This window comes from Cladophialophora bantiana, assembly GCF_000835475.1.
Source record: "Cladophialophora bantiana CBS 173.52 unplaced genomic scaffold supercont1.2, whole genome shotgun sequence".
Classification (NCBI taxonomy): domain Eukaryota; kingdom Fungi; phylum Ascomycota; class Eurotiomycetes; order Chaetothyriales; family Herpotrichiellaceae; genus Cladophialophora; species Cladophialophora bantiana.
This window is the reverse complement of record NW_015971576.1, coordinates 243,772-261,801: the sequence shown is the minus strand read 5'-3', so window position 1 is coordinate 261,801 and position 18,030 is coordinate 243,772. Positions and strand designations below refer to the sequence as shown.

The following is an 18,030-nucleotide window of genomic DNA, read 5'->3' as shown; positions in this document are numbered from 1 at the left end:
GGCCTTTTATGCGGCAACCTACTTCTCGTGTCATTATACGCTGCCGTCATTGACATAGTGTTCAGGCAGCCCGCCCCAACCTGCACGCACATGTCTGGGATACCTCCGTACCTAGGTAGAGACACCAGGCCGGCAAGCGACAACTTTCCTTGATGTACTGTAGCAGCAGTGATTGGGTAGCTCGGCAGTTTGCAGCGAGGTCGCTGAAAGTTGGCGGTCGATACTCTCCACATCTGGAGCCACTGTGCCAAAAGTGCTGCCAGCTGCCCCTGAGCTTATAAAGCAAGCCGGTACGCTGATGACACCGATTCAGTGTTGTCCCCCTATTTCATTCAGCCAACCGTGAGTTTCGGTCGAATTTTGACTCCGTGTCTGACAACGTCGAGGCTTCTCGGCCGGTACACTTTTGGGATGAGCTCGACGCAGGCCATGGAGGCTGGGGAAAACGAGCCTCAGCATTGTTTACTGCCATGTCATTTTCTGAAGGTGCCGGATAGCACATCCTTAATACCGATCCGTCGTTCACGGGGAAGCTAATAATACAGCCCAGATCGACAAAATCATGCTTTCCTTTCCGTCGCTGCTGTAGCTTCTGTTATCGCTGCTGTTCTCCCTCGCTCCCCTTTGAAGTCGACTCAATTCGCCTGTTATGTGCTCTGGTTCGTCGGGACCCGACTGACTGGTGCAGAGGTTCCATCTGAATTCTCCCCCAGAGCCAGCAGTCCCTCCTTGTGGAACGGTTTCTTTGCCTTGGCCGCTTTCTCCTCGCTATACCTCCATATTCCAGCAGTTTTATCTGGCGCGGCACCTTCCCAGCTGTTGAGACCGAAATTGGTCACCACCTTGACTAAGTCTTCGAATGTCCTTTCCATTCTGTTCTCGGGATCCGCTGGGGAGAAAAACACACGTTCCCAATTTCTCTTTTCCTCTTGCTCCTTCTTGCGCAGCGCCCGCTGGGCATTCTCGATTCTGGACTTGTAATGCGAGGCAGCATCCATTTCACCCTTCTCAATGCTCTGGGCAACCCGTGACCATGCTCTCCGACTCTCAAAGACATCTTGCTCCTCGATGGGTGCAACATTCAGCTTGGACAGTTTGATACCTGAAGGCCTGAAGGTGTCGATCTCTCTCCCTCTCTTGCTGTCGCCTTCTCGTATGACGAACGAGTCCGACCACTGCCCGTCCGCTGTATACAGGGGATTCTTCTCCGAACCTTCACCTTCTCTCCACAACGACGCTGTGAAGCTGTTCTTCTTCCCAGAGAGCCAACCCTTGCCGGAAAAATCGATCTTGGAGACGTGCCCAGTGCTGGAGACGATATATATAGATTTGCTCAACTCGACAAAGGGTGCTCCGTAGATGAGGCTTTCAATATGCAAGGCGGGCAGAGTGATCAGGTAGGTTTCCACGCGGTCACTGCCAGGAGGGTATAAGGTCAAGAGAGCATGTCCAACTTGCTTGACTTGGATAGTTCTACTGAAACTGGCTTTTTGACCGTTGTAGCCTTGCAGTCGAATGCGGTGCTTTTCATTGGTGATACAGTAGGCCGTTACTGGAGGATGGTGACTGACTTGCTCCGAGACCAGCGTTGTCTCGCCGAATTCGTCGTCCCATTTTCCCAAGAACAGTTCTCCGAGGAATGGATTAAGTGGCTTCTTTTCTGACCCAAGTTTTTCCGACCGAGAGCTATACTGTTGTTTGAGCGTGTTTAGCAACCACTTCAGCACCAGTAGAGCGCGTCTGGCAGGGTCCTTCTCTTGAGTCGGCGCAATGAATAACGACGTGTTTTCAGCCCAGTACGCGGAGAATTCGACTAGCGATTGGGTAGAGAGAATGAAAGCTGGGGCAGTCAGCGAAGACAAGTCGCCGTTGAAAGAGGCAATCGACTGCGCGCGTTTGTCACTGTCAGTAGCATTCGCTGAGTTTGAGCGCTGCCCGCGAGCCACTTCACGAACTCACCTTGAGAAAAGAAGACCACGATCCCTTGCTTTGATTTGGCACGGCGCCACCTTCGACTTCGGGCATCCTGCGCTTGCAAGCGCCCACTTGGGCAGTGTTGATGGAGGATTGGGGTGTCGTGTGCTCACGGACTTTATTGCGTGTTACCGGTGAGAATGCAGAGGGCAGAGGCGTGGGAACAGTTCGTGGAGCAAAAAAGAAAGAGGGAGCGACGATCTTCGTTAAACGAGCGAAGGGATAACTTGTCGATCCAGCGAAATGGTTGACGAGGGCATTTTTGTTCAATGTCACATCGAGGTCTTGAATGTGGTTGGAGGGAGAAGGAATGCCATTCAATTTCGGTGACGTATGGTGGCTGAAGCCGAATGGAGCCACCGCTGGAGTCGTCACCGCCCACATGTGAAAATCGAGGGCCATGTTGGAAGAGAACTATACTTCTTTTTGCCGCAAATTTGAAGGTATGTAGGATAAAGCTAGGATACAGGGGAGCTATTCCTCACTTAAAAGTTCTTTTTTGACAACAATGAGGCAAGGAAGCGTCATCTCGCCAAAAAGTACAAGAATGCGCAGTAACCCATTCAGCGACATTCTCGATTCTTGACGCTGATCCCGGTTTACAGAGTGCCAGCAGTGTTGAAGTCCTTCAATGCCTCTGCCACACGAGCACTCATTGTCTTCTCACCTTCACGCACCCACACACGGGGGTCGAAGTACTTCTTGTTGGGCTTATCCTCACCGTCGGGATTGCCGACTTGCTTCATGATGTAATCCTTCTTGTTCAACATATAGTCACGGATACCAGTCAGGTAGGCATATTGCAAGTCGGTATCGAGGTTGACTTTGACCACACCATAACTGATGGCATCTGTGTATTCCTTCTTGGTTGAGCCGGAGCCGCCATGGAAGACAAGGAAGACGGGCTTGTCCGTCGGGGTCGATTCCTTCTCCTTGACGTATTTCTGGTGCTTGTCGAGCAGTTCCGGGTGGAGACGGACGTTGCCGGGCTTGTAGACACCGTGAACGTTACCGAAACCTGCGGCAATGGAGAAATAGGGAGAGATCTTCTTTAAAGTGGTGTAAATCAGGTGGATGTCCTCGGGTTGAGTGTAGAGAGCGTTGTTGTCGACATCCTCGTTGTTGACACCATCTTCCTCTCCACCAGTGATACCGATTTCCTTGTCTGTCATCAGTCTCCGAACTGCTCTCAACTTTCTGGCGGATACGTACCATTTCCAGCCATTGCTTCATTGGAGCCGCCCGCTTCAAGTATTTGGCCGTGGTCTCAATGTTCCAGTCAACAGCTTCTTCGGACAAGTCAATCATGTGCGAGGAGAACAGAGGTTCGCCGTGTTCCTTGAAGTAGGCTTCATCCGCGTCCATCATGCCATCGAGCCAAGGAAGAAGCTTCTTCGCGCAGTGGTCGGTGTGTAGAACAACAGGGACACCATATGCGGGGGCGACACAGCGGATGTAGTGAGCTGCAGCGACTGCACCAGCAATGGATGCTTGTTGCTTGTCATTCTTGACACCCTGCGATATGGATTTAGTTTGCCGTTCTTTGCACCACAGCTGCCGTTCAACGAACCTTGCCACAGAAGTATGCAGCACCCCCTTGAGAGGCCTGGAGAATAATGGGCGCATTCGCATCGCGCGCAGCTTCCAGAGCCGCCACAACGGTCGAGGAGGAGGTCACGTTCTGGGGAAAGGAGGTCAGTGATCGTGCCATTGAGATGAGGCGGGGCAGCGTACAATGGCGGGAATGGCAAAGTTGTGCTCCTGAGCGTACTTGAAGAGATTCAAGACATCGTCACCGACGATGACACCCTCCTTTCTCGACAAGATATCCTTGACACCCATATTGGCGACTGCTGGAGTGGGGCTTTCGGGGTTGGACTGAGGAGGGGTAGGAGAAACTGCAGCAAGGTCTTTCTGAAAGGATCTAAGCTAGGGATGAACTGTAGCGGCGTATACCGCAGCGGAAACCAGGAGTAACAGTGAGTGAGAAATATGTGAGAAAGGAATAGAATCCAAAAGTGAGTTGGGCTTGTAGAAGAGAAACCAGGTGAATGCCGCTGGCCGGCTTCCGAAACGGCGGCGGGGAGAAAAGTGGTGAGGGTTCGTGATCTGTGAGGGGCAGCCACTAGCGACTGCGGCAATCAACAATGACATCGAGCTTCTTTCTGCCATCTCGTGCCACTGTTGTTTCCAATTCCTCGGCCAAGCGACTTTCATTCGCTTTCCCGCCAAAACCCCCACAACCAAACTCGGTCCCTCGTTCCGGTTCTCTCCTTGCTATTGATTCTCATCCACGGATTTCTTGCTATTCCATCCTTTTGCCCTGCGGAACTTTACGGAATATTCTGCCCACTGGCAAGTTCTTTCCCCACGATGAGACAGTCGTCCTGGTGGAAAAAGCAATTGACCCGAGAGGAATTCTCGGGCTCTAGGTTTGAGGAAAGAGTTTGCAGACCGCCAGCAGATTACGTTGAAATCTTGGGAGGACGTCGGAACTCCGCCCACAACGACTTCACGGCTACCCAGAATATTCAAAACCACGCTTGACCGCATGATCGTTGGTATACTGAGCCGGACTCAATACAGTGGCACAGTCTGACGAAATATATATTTCAAATTTGCTCAATACCATCGAAGCCGCCATCATACAGAACATAATTAACAGTATAGGATGAATGACAGAGTGCCGCTATTGCCAAGGTAAACAACTACTTGTTGTAAATAAAAGTGCGCCTTTGATCTCATAGTGAATCGCTTATCCTGAATCCGGCTTCCACCCCATGAAGAGGGCACAGATTAGGCAGCCGGCGGTGGTGAATCATTCGCGCTACTTCAAGCGTCATTCCAAGTCCACACGGTGGGTCCAAGGTGGGAGAAAGAAGAAGACCAGTTGCTTGATGTCCTAGGACCGAGTACAGAAATGGAAAGATGCCTTGGATGCAAAGCGTCTAAGAAGATTCGGCAGGTATGAAGCTATTCGAACACCGGGGGCTGCCTGCTGCTGCTGCAAGTTAGGAATTCCATCACTGAGATCAGTTAGCCATGAAGCCACAGCATTATTGAGGCATCGAAGCGAATAGCATGCCGATGAAGCACTTTTGATCCTGAGATTATTCAGCTGCATGATTCTGGTCACCTAACCCTGGCATAAATAACATGAAACATAAGAGGGAATCCTCGACCCAGCAGCAAAGCTTTCACTGTTGCTCTGCCCAATCATCCGCATACTTCTTCAGCCTGATGGTCTGGATCTTGATAAACCCAGTAGTGTCCTCGGGGCTGAAGTTCTCCAACGAGTCCATCGACGCCTCCTCCATGGAATACAGCTTCTCGCTGCTGCTCGTGCGGCCGAGGACGTATGCATTGCCCTTGAAGCAGCTCAAGCGGACCTCGCCGTTCACGTTCTGTTGGCTGAAGATCAGGGAATTCTCCACAAAGGTACGCTCAGGTGAGAAATCTGCAGTAGAAAGGGAGGTGGAACGTTAGTACAGGCTCAGAACTGGAATAAAGCATCCATGGGATGGGACACGTGTGGAGGGTAAGGATACGTACACATTCCGTTGTAGACTATAGAGAGCGTTAGCAGTTTCCGATTAAAAAGGCGGATGTCATGACTTACGATAATTACTCCAATTGTGCGTGACAAACTAAGAATGAAACATTAGCTGTCCGTATAAAGACATCGTCGGAACCGATGCGGGACTTACCTGATCCCGAAGAGCCCTAACTTGTCCATCAAGAACCAACCCTTCGAGGTCAAGATGTGCGAGGCGAAGAATTGTCATAGCTGGGGACTGTGGTTGAAGAGTTAGAAGCAGTAAATCTAATAATTGCCGTGTGAAAGAGACTGGTAGTCAACCTAGAAAGAGCGGTTGAAATATATAATCTTCACCAAATCAACTAATGAGAGCTCAATGGAGATAACTTACGTCGTAACATCCGCGAGACTTCAAACCAATGAACCTATTCTCAACGATGTCAATTCTGCCGATACCTAAGTCGCGGACCAAAATGTCAGTAAAGGCTCAGACCCATATTTGGAAGGAAAATAGTACGTGACTTGATCTGAGGAAAGGGAACCTTTTTTACTTACCATGGACTTTTCCGACACGGTTCAGCTCCTTGAAAAGCTGTACAGAATCTGTGAATGTCCCCTGTGGCGTGACGACCTTGGTCGGGATACCCTTTTCGAAGCTGATGGTGATGTTGGTTGGCTCGTTGGGAGCCTTCAGCGGATCTTCGGTCATGGTCCACATGTCACTTGGAGGCTCCTGGTTCGGGTCTTCCAAAATGCCGGCTTCATAGCTGCAGTGGGCGAGATTGGCGTCCATTGACCATGGCTTCGCTTTTGTCGATGTGACCGGTAGATTGTTCGCTGCAGCATAGTCGAGCAGATCGTTCCGGCCCTGGAATCGGTTGAAGAATTTGGGGTCTCTCCACGGAGCGATGATCTTGATGGAAGGTTGAATTGCGTAAAAGGCGAACTCGAAGCGAAGTTGATCGTTGCCCTTGAAAGATTAGAAACAACCAGACATGAAGACAGCAGAGTTGATTACCTTGGCGGTAGCACCATGGCTGACGGAGTCGCAGCCTTCACGCTGTGCCACTCGCATGAGAGATCGTGCAATCACCGGACGTGCAAGAGACGTGCCGAGCAGGTATCTTCCTTCATACTGTAAGACCAGATCAGTTTCCGTGACCCAGGTGCAGGCCAAGTACGAATGCACTCACTTGAGCGTTGCACTGCACGGCCCTAAAGCATAACTCTTCTACAAACTCCTTCTGCAAATCCTCAATCACCATCTTGGTGGCGCCAATTGTGAGGGCCTTCTTCTCGACAGCAGCCCAGTCCTCTTCTTGTCCAACATTGGCCAGGAAGCAGACGACCTCATAGCCATCCTCTGTAGCCCAGTGATTAGTCCTTCTTGTTACATTGCGAAGGTTCTAGGGCCATGATGGTCTTACCGAGCAGCCACTTCAGAATACAGCTCGTGTCCAAACCGCCTGTGTCCCAAATCAGCAACAACTCTGCAATGGGCTTTGTGACTCAAATCATACCACTGTAGGCCTAGCTACTGTTAGAGAAAGCTCCTGTGGTTCTTGGTGGACTGTCACTTACCAAGCAGACTTTTCCCTTCGCCATGTTGTCAGAATGTGTTTACACTATGAGACGGGATCTCCTGCAAGCGCGATAGAGCGGTTATCAAGGGATTCTACTGTAGTATTGACACCCCTACGAGAATTTCACAAATTTTCTTTCTACCCCACGTGAGGACCGAAACTTTTTGAGATTGTGGCGCATAGGCAAGACAGCATGATAAGGCGGTGTCGGACCACTAGCCGCTTGGCCGGGTACTCAACTAAATCAAAAGAGGTCAGGCGGTTCGCGTCGCGAAAATACTATAAACATTTACCCTCCATTGACTTCATCAACCGTGGCAACCAAAAATTTCCTGAGGCAACAGAAAACTCTGACAGCTCTATGGGCAAAGATAAGCGATCTTGAGCAGCTTTCCAGGCATGTAAAGAGGCATGCTTAGACAAGACTGCTGATAAAAGGACGTGACACGGCGAGACGGGTCCTCAGCACGTTTCATTTGAACCTCATCCCAATGCTGAATGGTCAAACATCCTGATATGCACCAGGGACCGAAATGATTTCTGCGGTGATCAGGATGAATGCCACCAGTTCTTCGTAGCTCGCCTGCTCCTTCGTGGTCTGCCATCGCTCGCTCGACAATCTCCCATGGAAATTAGCATATTCTGAGTTGGTGTACGATCATTCTACGTTTCTTGAAAGCGAGACCATAAGTGTTCCATTCCTCGACAAAACCAACCCTCTCACAAAACTGAGGTTGACGCCTTCAGTTTCTGCAGTATGGGGTTCGGTATTAATCGGGATACAGGAGATATTTTTCAGCTCCGCTCTACCCAAGATCTAGCGATATGACAATAGCCCGAAGTCGTGTCGTCTCGACATCTATCAGATCCTGTTTTCCAAATCGCACCAAATATCCCAGCATATAACGAGGGTTTTAACGTAGTAGTTTGGGTCGACGAAACCAGAGCATACCCACGAATGGCGAGCAACTTAGGCGTTAGGATCATCGCCTGGTCGTTCGAGCTCATAGAAGAGTAAGTAGACCTCACGCTGCATCGAGAGAACATCTGACAGCCTTGCCTCCTTGATTTTATCGTCTGAAATGCGCCACCACCGATCATTGGATTTTTTCCGTCGCCGGAACTTGCCTGGTATTGGATCCTGTGTTCTAATCTGTTTCGACATTTGAGTGTCCGTTCTTTGTACTGGCGACATGGCATTGTCTTCTTGTGTCAACGGGGGTGCATCCTTGCCATCCATGCTGTTAGAATTTGGTCTGCTGTTCCCGGTTGATAGGGAGGCTGTCGACAGTGATGTGGTCGAGTTCCCATTAGGAGGTGCAGCGGATCCATTTAGGCCATCCCCATGCGTAGCCTCCATAGTTGGACTAGGCGTGGCCGACGAAGCCAAGCTTGTATAGCGAGTAGCGATAGCATATGCGCTGAACGGGTCAGGGGTAGCGAAGGGAGCGTACACATGATTTCTCCTGAAGGACTCGTAGTGTCCGCTATGATGGCTGCCTTTGTGACATACCACTCCCAGGAGTTTGTACCAATGTTCATTCAACAAACCCCCCAAGCGCAATCTTTGCGTATATGACACTTTGGCCATATTTTTGGTCGAATAGCTGCCTGGATCAAAAACTGAGCGAGACAAATGAATAGCAATCACCTTGGGGAACACGGTGATGCGGGTCATTTTTTTGATCTTGCTCTTTGGCGCCAGATTCGTGTCAGGCAAGTTGACCCCCTCGGGCGCTTTCTCCGGGTCATCTTGTAGCGCTTGCTCGATCAGAGCAATGTCTTTCTCCAACGGTGCTCGGTCCTTGTCCATCACCGCTGACGATAATTTAGTTTTCTTCCATTGTAGAGCATGCTTCAACCGGCATTTGTCGCATTTAAAATCATCGATTTCTTCACTTTTGAGAAGAATGTCGAAACAATTGTCTAACGAAGTAGCGCTCTTCTGAGGAACATTCAAGGTTAGCGAGACGAAGGTTGTGACACTAGGTTTTGTCTCGAAGCCGCAGCGCTGGCATTGAATGTGGGATTCGATGCGACCTTCAAAGGGAAACCCCTCGCGAGCTCCTATTGTGACCTCTGTCATTGCTCGAGCTGTGGGAGATGGCTTGGAATCCGCAGAGGGATCTTCGGTATCTTCGCTCTGACTTGGGTTTGCAAACCTAAGGCGCGCTCTCTGTGCTGCATGGTATTCGTCGCAAAGCCGCTCGAGGACAATCTGTAGAAATTCCTGCGCATCTTGCTGATTCCGGCTAATGCGTGTATTGAACGCCCTCTCCAATGCCTCTATCATGGGTCTTGCGCTGATGGTCTTCTTGTATATGGGACGCTCATTCAAAGCATCCAGCATCTCCTTCAACGCCTTAGTGACCGGACCCTTTTGCAGCCCCACAACCCTGTCAGCTCTTTCACCCTTGCGCAGGACGGGAGGGACAGATTCATAGATCTCGGGCCCTTCCAGCTGTCTCCTATGCAATTCCTTGATCAGGTAGAGCCGGAGCTCGCCCAGTCCAGCGAGGGCTTGGAGGACCGAATTAATGAAGCAATCGTTGGCCGGGTTGGAAAGACCGATGATTGTGCGTTTGCGGCCATCGTTGGTATTGTAGGAGTTCTCGCCGTCGATGAAGAAGGTCGGCCCAAAGACGTAGAAGGCAGCAATTGCGGCAAGAGAGGCACCAGCCGCATACGCGACAACGGTGGCAGGCTTGTCAGGCATCCGGATTGTGTTCCGATGTCGGGGTCAAACCCATGGCGTTTGTGATAATGGGTGATCACGACATCAGGGCGAAACGGGTGGCAGTCGCGCTGACGAGGAAAGCTGGTCGAAGGGCTACTGAGACGAGGTAAAGGTGAATTGAGAGAAGGTGAATTGAGGAGAGGCAAATCTGGGGGACGGGACAAGGGGGCCTTCCTCCGTATCTTTTTTTCGTAGGTGCTTCGGGTCGGGGCAGGTACAAATCAATGGCCAGCGGCAGGAGGAGTCGGACTGTTTATTATTAGTGGAGGGGAGTGCCCAGGTGCTAGCTTAGAGTCACTCGCCCTAGGCCTGGTGGCCCTTGCAACCCTTGGGTCGGAAGGACCCCGGCAAGCACCCGGCCTTTCAAGTTGGGGAGCGAGTGGAAGTCGGGAACTCCTGCCGTTTCCATGGTCGCCCGGCAGGTACCCGCCTCCACCGCTAGGCCCAATTTTACTCGAGACTTATGCAGATGCACAAACTCCAGGTTCAACGCCTCCTCCGAACATACTGCAGAACTTAACCAAAATCCATCACTGAGTAACTGGGGTTTTAGAGCGACAACATAGACGTCTACTACTGTAGGACATTGGTGGCCTTATCGTTCGAGGTAGGTTTTGGTAGGTCATTGAGCAACATGAAACGCCGAGAAGACTTTTCCAGAAACCACTGTTACTCATTTGTCTCCAACGCTTCATTCCCCTCTCGCTTGTTGCTTGTCTTCATGTTTGGCCGATGTGCAAGGTATTCTGTACCTTGATCATACACGATCTGGGCATCCTCTCCGAGAGCAGACTCACCCACCCGGCGACTGTGTCTGAGAATGTCGACGACCAATGAATCCCCATATGTCCCACTGCCACAGACTGGCGACTTCATCAGGCTTCTCGAATTAAATCCGGGGGAGCACACTGACAATCTTGTTGGGAAATTTGTGGTACATAACCTCAAAGACGCACAGCCTAAATACATGGCGACCTCATACGTCTGCGGCGATGACGATCGCTCCCGTCATTCCATACTCATGTCAGGCTCGAGGCTTGGAATCTACAAAAATGCGGATGAGGTCCTGAGGAGATTCCGCTCCACGACGAATATCACCTACCTGTGGATTGACGTCGTGTGTATAGATCAGGAAAATGCAGTAGAGAAGGCTAGGGAGGTGGCTTTGATGTACAAAGTCTATGAAAAGGCCAGCAAGACCGTGATATGGCTAGGCCCGAGTGATCACGACGTCACAGCCGCGATTGACTACGCCAGGACGCTGGACGCCGGAAGATACCTTGACGAATACACGCCCACGGTGATGTACGCTGGATATGAGACGCAATACTTGCAGAACAAATCTCATATACTTGACGTCTTGGACACCCATCCACAGAAGGAGTCACTGATCAACTCCTGCGCAAAACTTCTCCTGCGACCCTGGTTTACACGCGTGTGGACCCAGCAAGAAGGCGCTTTGAGTTCTGACCCTGTGGTGGTCTGTGGTAAAGAAGAGACACCGTGGATTCAGATCTTTGCATTGGCATGGCTATTCCAGCCTAGATCCACGATGCGCTGGCCTCAGTGGTTTCTCTCTACAAATCACTCGGAGACATATGTTGAACTTGAAGCAAATATGATGTTCATCCGGAGCATTCAGAGATATCGACTTCATGCGATGCAGATTGCGAACTATGAACCGCAAACACGAGAGGTTAGCCTAATACATGCCATGTACGATGCGTCTCGATTGAAATGCTATGATCCACGGGACAAGATTTATGCCATTCGAAATATTGCCACAGACTTGGCCGAGAACGATTGGGCACCTCAGCCGGACTACGTCACACCATGGGAGGATGTCTACACCGATTTTGCGGTGCGGATGGCGGATAGGGGAGCACGCGAGGTGCTGGACTGGTCTGGAGTGTGTCAACAAGGGAAGCAATCCGGTCTTCCTTCTTGGGTAGTGGACTGGAGGTCCTACCCGTGGACACAGTATCTCGTCCATAACGAATGGTGTGCTGGGGGCAAAGTCTTTCGACCAAAGGCGGAGAGAATACCCAAGAAAAAGCAGCGCTACCTGATAAAAATGCTCGAGGCTGCCAACCAGCCTCGGAAATCGCTACGGTACGCTCTGTCAATCACAGTCATGATGCAGGACACCATCGCCTATCTCAGTGGTGTTGTCGAAAACGGGAAGCCCTTTGGTGACATCGTAGGTCTGCGTCAAGATATACTGGCTTTGGATCGAACATCCCAGGATTTCGTCAAAGCCCTGCCCTTTCCAACATACATCGACTCCGAATTTGCCCTAGATGCTTACAACGCAACCCTCATTGCCAGGACTACCGACGAAGACACCATTGCTTCGCCCTCCTATGTCACTTCTGGTGCACGGGAATGGCGCTGTTGGCTGTCCTCCAGGACACCCTCTGGAGACAACACGAAGACCAACGACACAACTGTGCTTCCGAAATTCTATGAAGCAGTTGATTCCATGGACACGTTCCAGTACAAACAGTTCTGCGTGTCTAGCTTCGGCTACTTCTGCCTTGTTCCAAATATGACCGAAACAACAGACGCCATCGCCATCATTAAAGGGCTGGATATGCCGATCGCGCTTCGTCCTGTCAACGACTACTACGTGTACCTAGGGAAATGCTACGTCCATGGCATGATGGAATTGCAAGCCGGCACATTGATCGAGGAGTTCCGCATCAAGTTTGATCCTAGAGAGGGAAAGGTTGTCGTGGGTAGACCCGAAGGCGATGTTAGGAAGAATGGCTTGAAGATGGATGCGGGTGAATATGTGAGGGTGTTGGGAAGCCTCGGGGAGAGGAAGATCGAGTTGATATGATGTTGGTGTTGGCAGTTTGATTGGGCCGAATCGGTCTTGGTAAAGACGTTGGAAGTTACATTTCCAGGTTCATCCATCGGAAATTTTGCGATATAGCCCATGCGTATCTGTGAGGAATTTGTTCCTATAATATTCGTTCATTGAGGAGTAATTACTCCCGTTTGCCACTGGTGCTGGTGATATTTTAGCAGTAGCCAGCGTAAGATAACACCCAGGGGTGAATTGCTCGGGTCTAAAAGACTACTTTTCGTGCCTAACACGAATCGACTGACGCTGAATGTGTAGAATGCACAGGACAAATGAGCCATGACAGGGAGCCAAGGGCTGAAAGTTGCAGGGGCCAATACAGCTGCAGGTCGAATACGAGATACGATGTAACATGGGAGAGGTGTACAGTGACTCACGGGACAAGCCATATATAACGCCGATTATAAACTTCGATCCCGACAGCTTAAAGCATTGCTTCTTCCTCGTCCGACATCCAGCCGGCCATGAAGGTCAACGTAGAAGAATACAACCCCGAATGGGCGGTCCAGTTCCAGCAAATCAAAGAAGAGTTGGAGGAAATCCTCAGAGGGGTCAAATACCTGGGCATCGAGCATGTGGGAAGCACGTCCGTCCCAGGATTGGTCGCCAAACCCGTCATCGACCTCTCTATCATCAGCGGCCGAGCCGACGTGCAGGCGGCCATTGATGCATTGACGTCAAAGGGAGGATATATCTATAGAGGCGAAATGGGGATTCCAGATCGTCACGCCTTTCGAAAACCCGGGGCGTTCCCAACAAGGCATCTCTATGTTTCCGTTGACGGGTGCCAGTCGATCAGAAATCAACTGGGAGTGCGGGATATTTGTCGCAGCGACCCCGCTGTTCGAGACGCCTATGGCCGGACGAAGCTCGAGCTGGCCCAGCGAGAATGGAGGGACGTCGACCAATATTGCGAGGCCAAAAACGATATTCTCGCCTGGGTGTTGGAGAAGGCCGGGATGAGCAGCGAAGAACGGGAGCAAGTGAGGCAACTGAACACGACGGCGACCCCCTAGTGGCAGTCGCCCGCAGTTTGAACGGGACTTTCTTTCACGTACCTGTGGTCGAAGTGCGGAGTTCAGCTGTTCCATTTCTTTTTGGAGTAAAAAGAAACGACGTTAAACCAAACCTCTGCCTAACTTGCTAGGTACCCTAGACATCGGGTCGTTGTGGCGATCGAACAAATGAGAGCAGATCTTACCTTGCTATTTTATCGATACATCCACAGCAGATACATGGGTGGAAGTTGCAGCGGTTTACCTATGCACAGTGACGATTCTCGAAGAATCGATATAGCAAGTCTGTTGAGAGCAAGGTCTTTTCCGCGTCATCGTGCGTACAGTGTGGGACAATTTGAGAGGTCGAGGACAGAGAGGCCGACGGAAGCAAAGATGGATCGCGATGGAATTGCTGAGTAAGATGGAGAAGGACGGTGGTGATGGTTGGGACCTAGCGAATGAGTGAATTTTTCCTTCTGGATGGACGAAGCGGGCGGAAAATTCTGCGGAGGGGAAAAAAGACCAACGAACCTTTAGGTACATTCCACTCACGCATGTCGCAGACACGGTATTTTCGTTCGGGGCGAGGGTTGCAGGCATTGGGGCACCCTGGCCATGCCTGGGGCACGGTCCTGGGCTACAATAGGCTGACGGTGGGCGTGGAGGCAGCTAACTAGCCGAAGGATTTGGCGGCGGCCAATGGGGATATAGGCGTACAGGACCCTTGTTCCAGGGGCACGCGTCTTGGCTGCCATCATAGGCCAGTGGGTGCAATGGCTGCTAGCGAGAAGATTCTCAATCGGGCGGTTGAAACACAACAGTCGCTACAATCTCGCAGTCCCCGTTCTGAAACAACGCACCCTCATCTTTTGTACATTATCCAGCATTCGTCTTCTCTCACCACTCCAGCATATTCCATTTTCATTGCTCATTTCCCTTAGACACCCTTCCTTTCACGCGTCTTTGTCGTTCGCTAACTATCCCCCGATTTGAGCTCCTTCTTTGGCCGAACCCTTTGTTCCTCAATCGGCACACTTCTTTTGTTCCCAGATATACACAGACGTCAACCCCAAGTGCGCTGGTCGGCAAGGTTGCTTTCAATCGTTTTCTTCGGCAACCCTATTATGCAAACGCCTCCGTAAATCTTTGCTTTGCAGAGACGCAAAACCAGTCAAGCACCATGTCGGCCGTTCAGGGACTCTTTCCACGTCAAACCTCGTTCGCTCCCAATCCCGATCTATCAAAAGGAGAGCAGGTCCTCCAATTGATTGCTAATCCTTTTCAAGCTTCAGTACGAACACTCCCAGAGCCGGAAATGTGAATCTGTCGGCTGACCTTTTCCAGCTTCAAACAGGTGCCTTTTGGGCCTCCCTTGCCACTTCACTAGGACTCAGTGCCGGTCTCGCTCTCCTATTTTGCCTCATCCGACCTCGAAACAATGTCGTTTATGCCCCAAGACTGAAAAACGCAGACAAAGATCACGCTCCTCCCCCATTGGGGAAAGGGTTGTTTAGTTGGGTCGCGCCTGTCAGGAAAGCATCAGAACCGTTTCTGATGGAGAAAATCGGCATGGATGCGGTCGTCTTCCTGCGTTTCACCCGGATGCTGCGCAACATGTTCCTGGTTTTGGGCATTATCGGTATTGTCGTCATGATTCCCGTTAACGTCACACAGGGGAACAAGGCAATCACACATGGCCTGAACGCCTTCGCCATCATGACGCCCTTGTTCATATTTGGAAGGGGGTTATGGGCTCAAGTGGTCGTGGCATGGTTAATCGATTTGGTGGTGATATACTTTCTCTGGCACAATTACCGTCGAATTCATCACCTGCGACGGGTCTACCTGGAAAGCCCCGAGTATCAGAGAAGTCTACATGCTCGGACAATATTAATTCGAGACATCCCGGCCACGCTCCGAAGCAACGAAGGCATCGCTCGAATCACAGACGAAGTCAATCCGACCGGCACTGTTCCGAAAACGACCATTGGACGCAACGTGAAGGTATTGCCAGAGTTGATTGAGGAACATGAGGAAGCTGTCAGAGAACTAGAGTCTATTCTGGCGAAATACTTGAAGAATCCAGACAAGCTACCACCAAACCGACCAACGATCAAGGCGCCCAGCAAATACAGAGGTCAGACAACGAATGGCAAGGTCGACGCCATTGACTATCTCACCGACCGTATCCGAGCCCTCGAGATGGAAATCAACGATATCCGAGACCGCGTGGACAATCGCGATGCTATGTCTTACGGCTTTGCCAGCTGGGATCAGATTTCTGAAGCACATACAGTTGCATTCCAGGCACGGAGCAAACGCCCTCAAGGCACCAAGATTCGCCTAGCACCGAGACCCAACGATCTGATTTGGGACAATCTAAAACTGTCTCGAGGTTCGCGCAAGAGTAAGCGGGTGATGAACGGCATCTGGATCGCCGTCCTGACAATCGTCTGGACCCCAATCAACGCCGGGATAGCGATCTTCCTCTCCAACTTGTCAAACCTGGGTCTCGTTTGGCCCGCCTTCAAAACTCAGCTGGAAGCGCACCATGCAGCCTGGTCTATCGTACAGGGTATTGCCGCGCCGGCGATTACTTCGCTCTTTTATCTCCTGCTTCCGAGCATCTTTCGGCGCCTTCAGGTCCGTGCCGGAGATGTGACCAAAACCGATCGAGAACGACACGTCTTTCGGAACTTGTACTCCTTCTTCACCCTGAACAATTTGATTGTATTTTCCATCTTTTCAGCTGTTTGGCAATACGTGACGATTGTGATCCAGTACAACAAACAAAGTAACGACCTCTGGGACTCTCTGAGAAAAGGCCAGTTCTTCCTTGTGATCACAACCACGCTCTGCCAGATCTCACCCTTTTGGGTTACTTGGATCCTTCAGCGAACTTTAGGCGCCGCTACTGATCTAGCCCAGCTGTGGCAACTAACCTACACCTGGTTTGCGAGAACATTCTTGGCTCCAACTCCTCGACAGAACATCGAGTGGACGAAACCTCCAGCCTTTGACTATGCCAGCTACTACAACTATTTCCTTTTCTACACCACAGTGGCCCTTTGTTATTCTACCCTCCAGCCGATTGTGCTTGTTGTTACCGCATTATATTTTGTGATCGACGCATTTCTGAAGAAATACCTTCTCATGTATGTGTTTATCACCAAGACCGAATCTGGCGGTCAGTTTTGGGCGACTATGTTCAACCGAATCGTATTTGCCACGATGCTCTCCAATGTTGTTATTGGCGTGGTCGTCAAAGCCAGAGGAGAATGGACCCTTGTTGCGGCAATTGCACCGCTGCTTGTTATCATGCTTGCCTTCAAATGGTATTGCATGAAGACGTTCGATTTGGACCTGAAGTACTACTCTCGAGGTGGTATGCACGATCAAGAACGGATGGCGGTGGACGCCAAGTCCAGGGACCCCGAGAAGGTCTCGTCCAAGTTTGGTCATCCAGCCTTGTACCAACCGCTCATGACTCCAATGGTGCATGCCAAGGCCCAACACGTCCTCGCAGAGATCTATCGAGGCCGATTACAATCTGACGGAGGACAATCCATGGCCTTCTCAGATATAGCCATGCAACCCATGACCCAGGCGAGCAAGCCGGCTCAGGATGTTCCCTTTGAGTTTGTCCCCGAGGCTCAACAGGACTTCCAGTTCTACAAAAATCGTGAGGATTTCCGCGAAGAAGCAGGTGATATGCTCTCCATTTCGCGAAGCCAAACACCAGCCTCGTCGTTCGTCGGCCAAAAGGATTCTTCGCCCTCAAGTTCCAGGGATACGAGTCCTGCGCCTCAGGTGGTAACACAACAACAGACGACCGTCCATCCCAAGCAGTTTGATCAATCCAACGCTCCGAGCCAGTTCAGGCTTTCTCCTGTGATTACCCCTGATCGTTCCGGCGGAGGCCCAGGGGCACCTCATGGTCCCTTCACAGATCCATATGACGATAGGACAAACTTGCTAGGAGGTGTTGGCGATGTCAGAACACCGAATGGCGAATTCATGTCTCTGGACCGGTGGCGGACACCGGTGGGGAGTCGGGATGGAAGCGAAGCCGACGTTTATCGGGACGTGACTCCCAGAGAAGAGCTGAATACGAATTATGATTATTTCCGAGAGAGACGGTGAGAGAGGTTGGCGTCTTTGGGTTGTATATCTCAGCAAAACTGTACTTTGATAGAATCAATACCCTCCACGTGGAGAAAAGTGCATTCATGAAGATACGAAACTAGCACATGATTGTGATGACTTAGGTGGAAAAATAAAGATTCCGTTTGAAACTCATTGAATCGCTCCAAAGTCATTTAAACAGAATA

The 18,030-nt window shown here is 50.8% G+C and overlaps 7 protein-coding genes across 7 annotated transcripts; 3 read left to right on the top strand and 4 right to left on the bottom strand.

The window, feature by feature from the left end:
• Positions 1 to 647: 647 nt before the first annotated feature.
• On the bottom strand, positions 648 to 2,376 carry Z519_01097 (uncharacterized protein; the record flags this gene model as incomplete). The annotated part of the gene is made up of 2 exons (XM_016758854.1): positions 648 to 1,886; positions 1,960 to 2,376. The coding sequence occupies 2 exons, from the start codon at positions 2,374 to 2,376 to the stop codon at positions 648 to 650; spliced, it is 1,656 nt and encodes a 551-aa protein (XP_016624182.1).
• Positions 2,377 to 2,573: 197 nt separating this feature from the next.
• Positions 2,574 to 3,816, bottom strand: Z519_01096 (fructose-bisphosphate aldolase 1; the record flags this gene model as incomplete). The annotated part of the gene is made up of 4 exons (XM_016758853.1): positions 2,574 to 3,134; positions 3,187 to 3,489; positions 3,545 to 3,655; positions 3,709 to 3,816. The coding sequence occupies 4 exons, from the start codon at positions 3,814 to 3,816 to the stop codon at positions 2,574 to 2,576; spliced, it is 1,083 nt and encodes a 360-aa protein (XP_016624181.1).
• A 1,355-nt stretch (positions 3,817 to 5,171) lies between these two features.
• Z519_01095 (argininosuccinate synthase) lies at positions 5,172 to 7,117 on the bottom strand (the record flags this gene model as incomplete). The annotated part of the gene is made up of 11 exons (XM_016758852.1): positions 5,172 to 5,431; positions 5,527 to 5,541; positions 5,594 to 5,621; positions 5,682 to 5,768; positions 5,904 to 5,968; positions 6,068 to 6,482; positions 6,531 to 6,647; positions 6,706 to 6,875; positions 6,940 to 6,978; positions 7,033 to 7,042; positions 7,094 to 7,117. 11 exons carry the CDS (start codon positions 7,115 to 7,117, stop codon positions 5,172 to 5,174), a joined length of 1,230 nt encoding a protein of 409 aa, XP_016624180.1.
• Positions 7,118 to 8,065: 948 nt separating this feature from the next.
• On the bottom strand, positions 8,066 to 9,811 carry Z519_01094 (uncharacterized protein; the record flags this gene model as incomplete). Its single annotated transcript, XM_016758851.1, has 1 exon — positions 8,066 to 9,811. The coding sequence occupies one exon, from the start codon at positions 9,809 to 9,811 to the stop codon at positions 8,066 to 8,068; it is 1,746 nt and encodes a 581-aa protein (XP_016624179.1).
• An 841-nt stretch (positions 9,812 to 10,652) lies between these two features.
• Positions 10,653 to 12,674, top strand: Z519_01093 (uncharacterized protein; the record flags this gene model as incomplete). Its single annotated transcript, XM_016758850.1, has 1 exon — positions 10,653 to 12,674. One exon carries the CDS (start codon positions 10,653 to 10,655, stop codon positions 12,672 to 12,674), a length of 2,022 nt encoding a protein of 673 aa, XP_016624178.1.
• Positions 12,675 to 13,165: 491 nt separating this feature from the next.
• Positions 13,166 to 13,717, top strand: Z519_01092 (uncharacterized protein; the record flags this gene model as incomplete). Its single annotated transcript, XM_016758849.1, has 1 exon — positions 13,166 to 13,717. The coding sequence occupies one exon, from the start codon at positions 13,166 to 13,168 to the stop codon at positions 13,715 to 13,717; it is 552 nt and encodes a 183-aa protein (XP_016624177.1).
• A 1,162-nt stretch (positions 13,718 to 14,879) lies between these two features.
• Positions 14,880 to 17,842, top strand: Z519_01091 (uncharacterized protein; the record flags this gene model as incomplete). The annotated part of the gene is made up of 2 exons (XM_016758848.1): positions 14,880 to 14,990; positions 15,044 to 17,842. 2 exons carry the CDS (start codon positions 14,880 to 14,882, stop codon positions 17,840 to 17,842), a joined length of 2,910 nt encoding a protein of 969 aa, XP_016624176.1.
• Between the last annotated feature and the right edge of the window lie 188 nt (positions 17,843 to 18,030).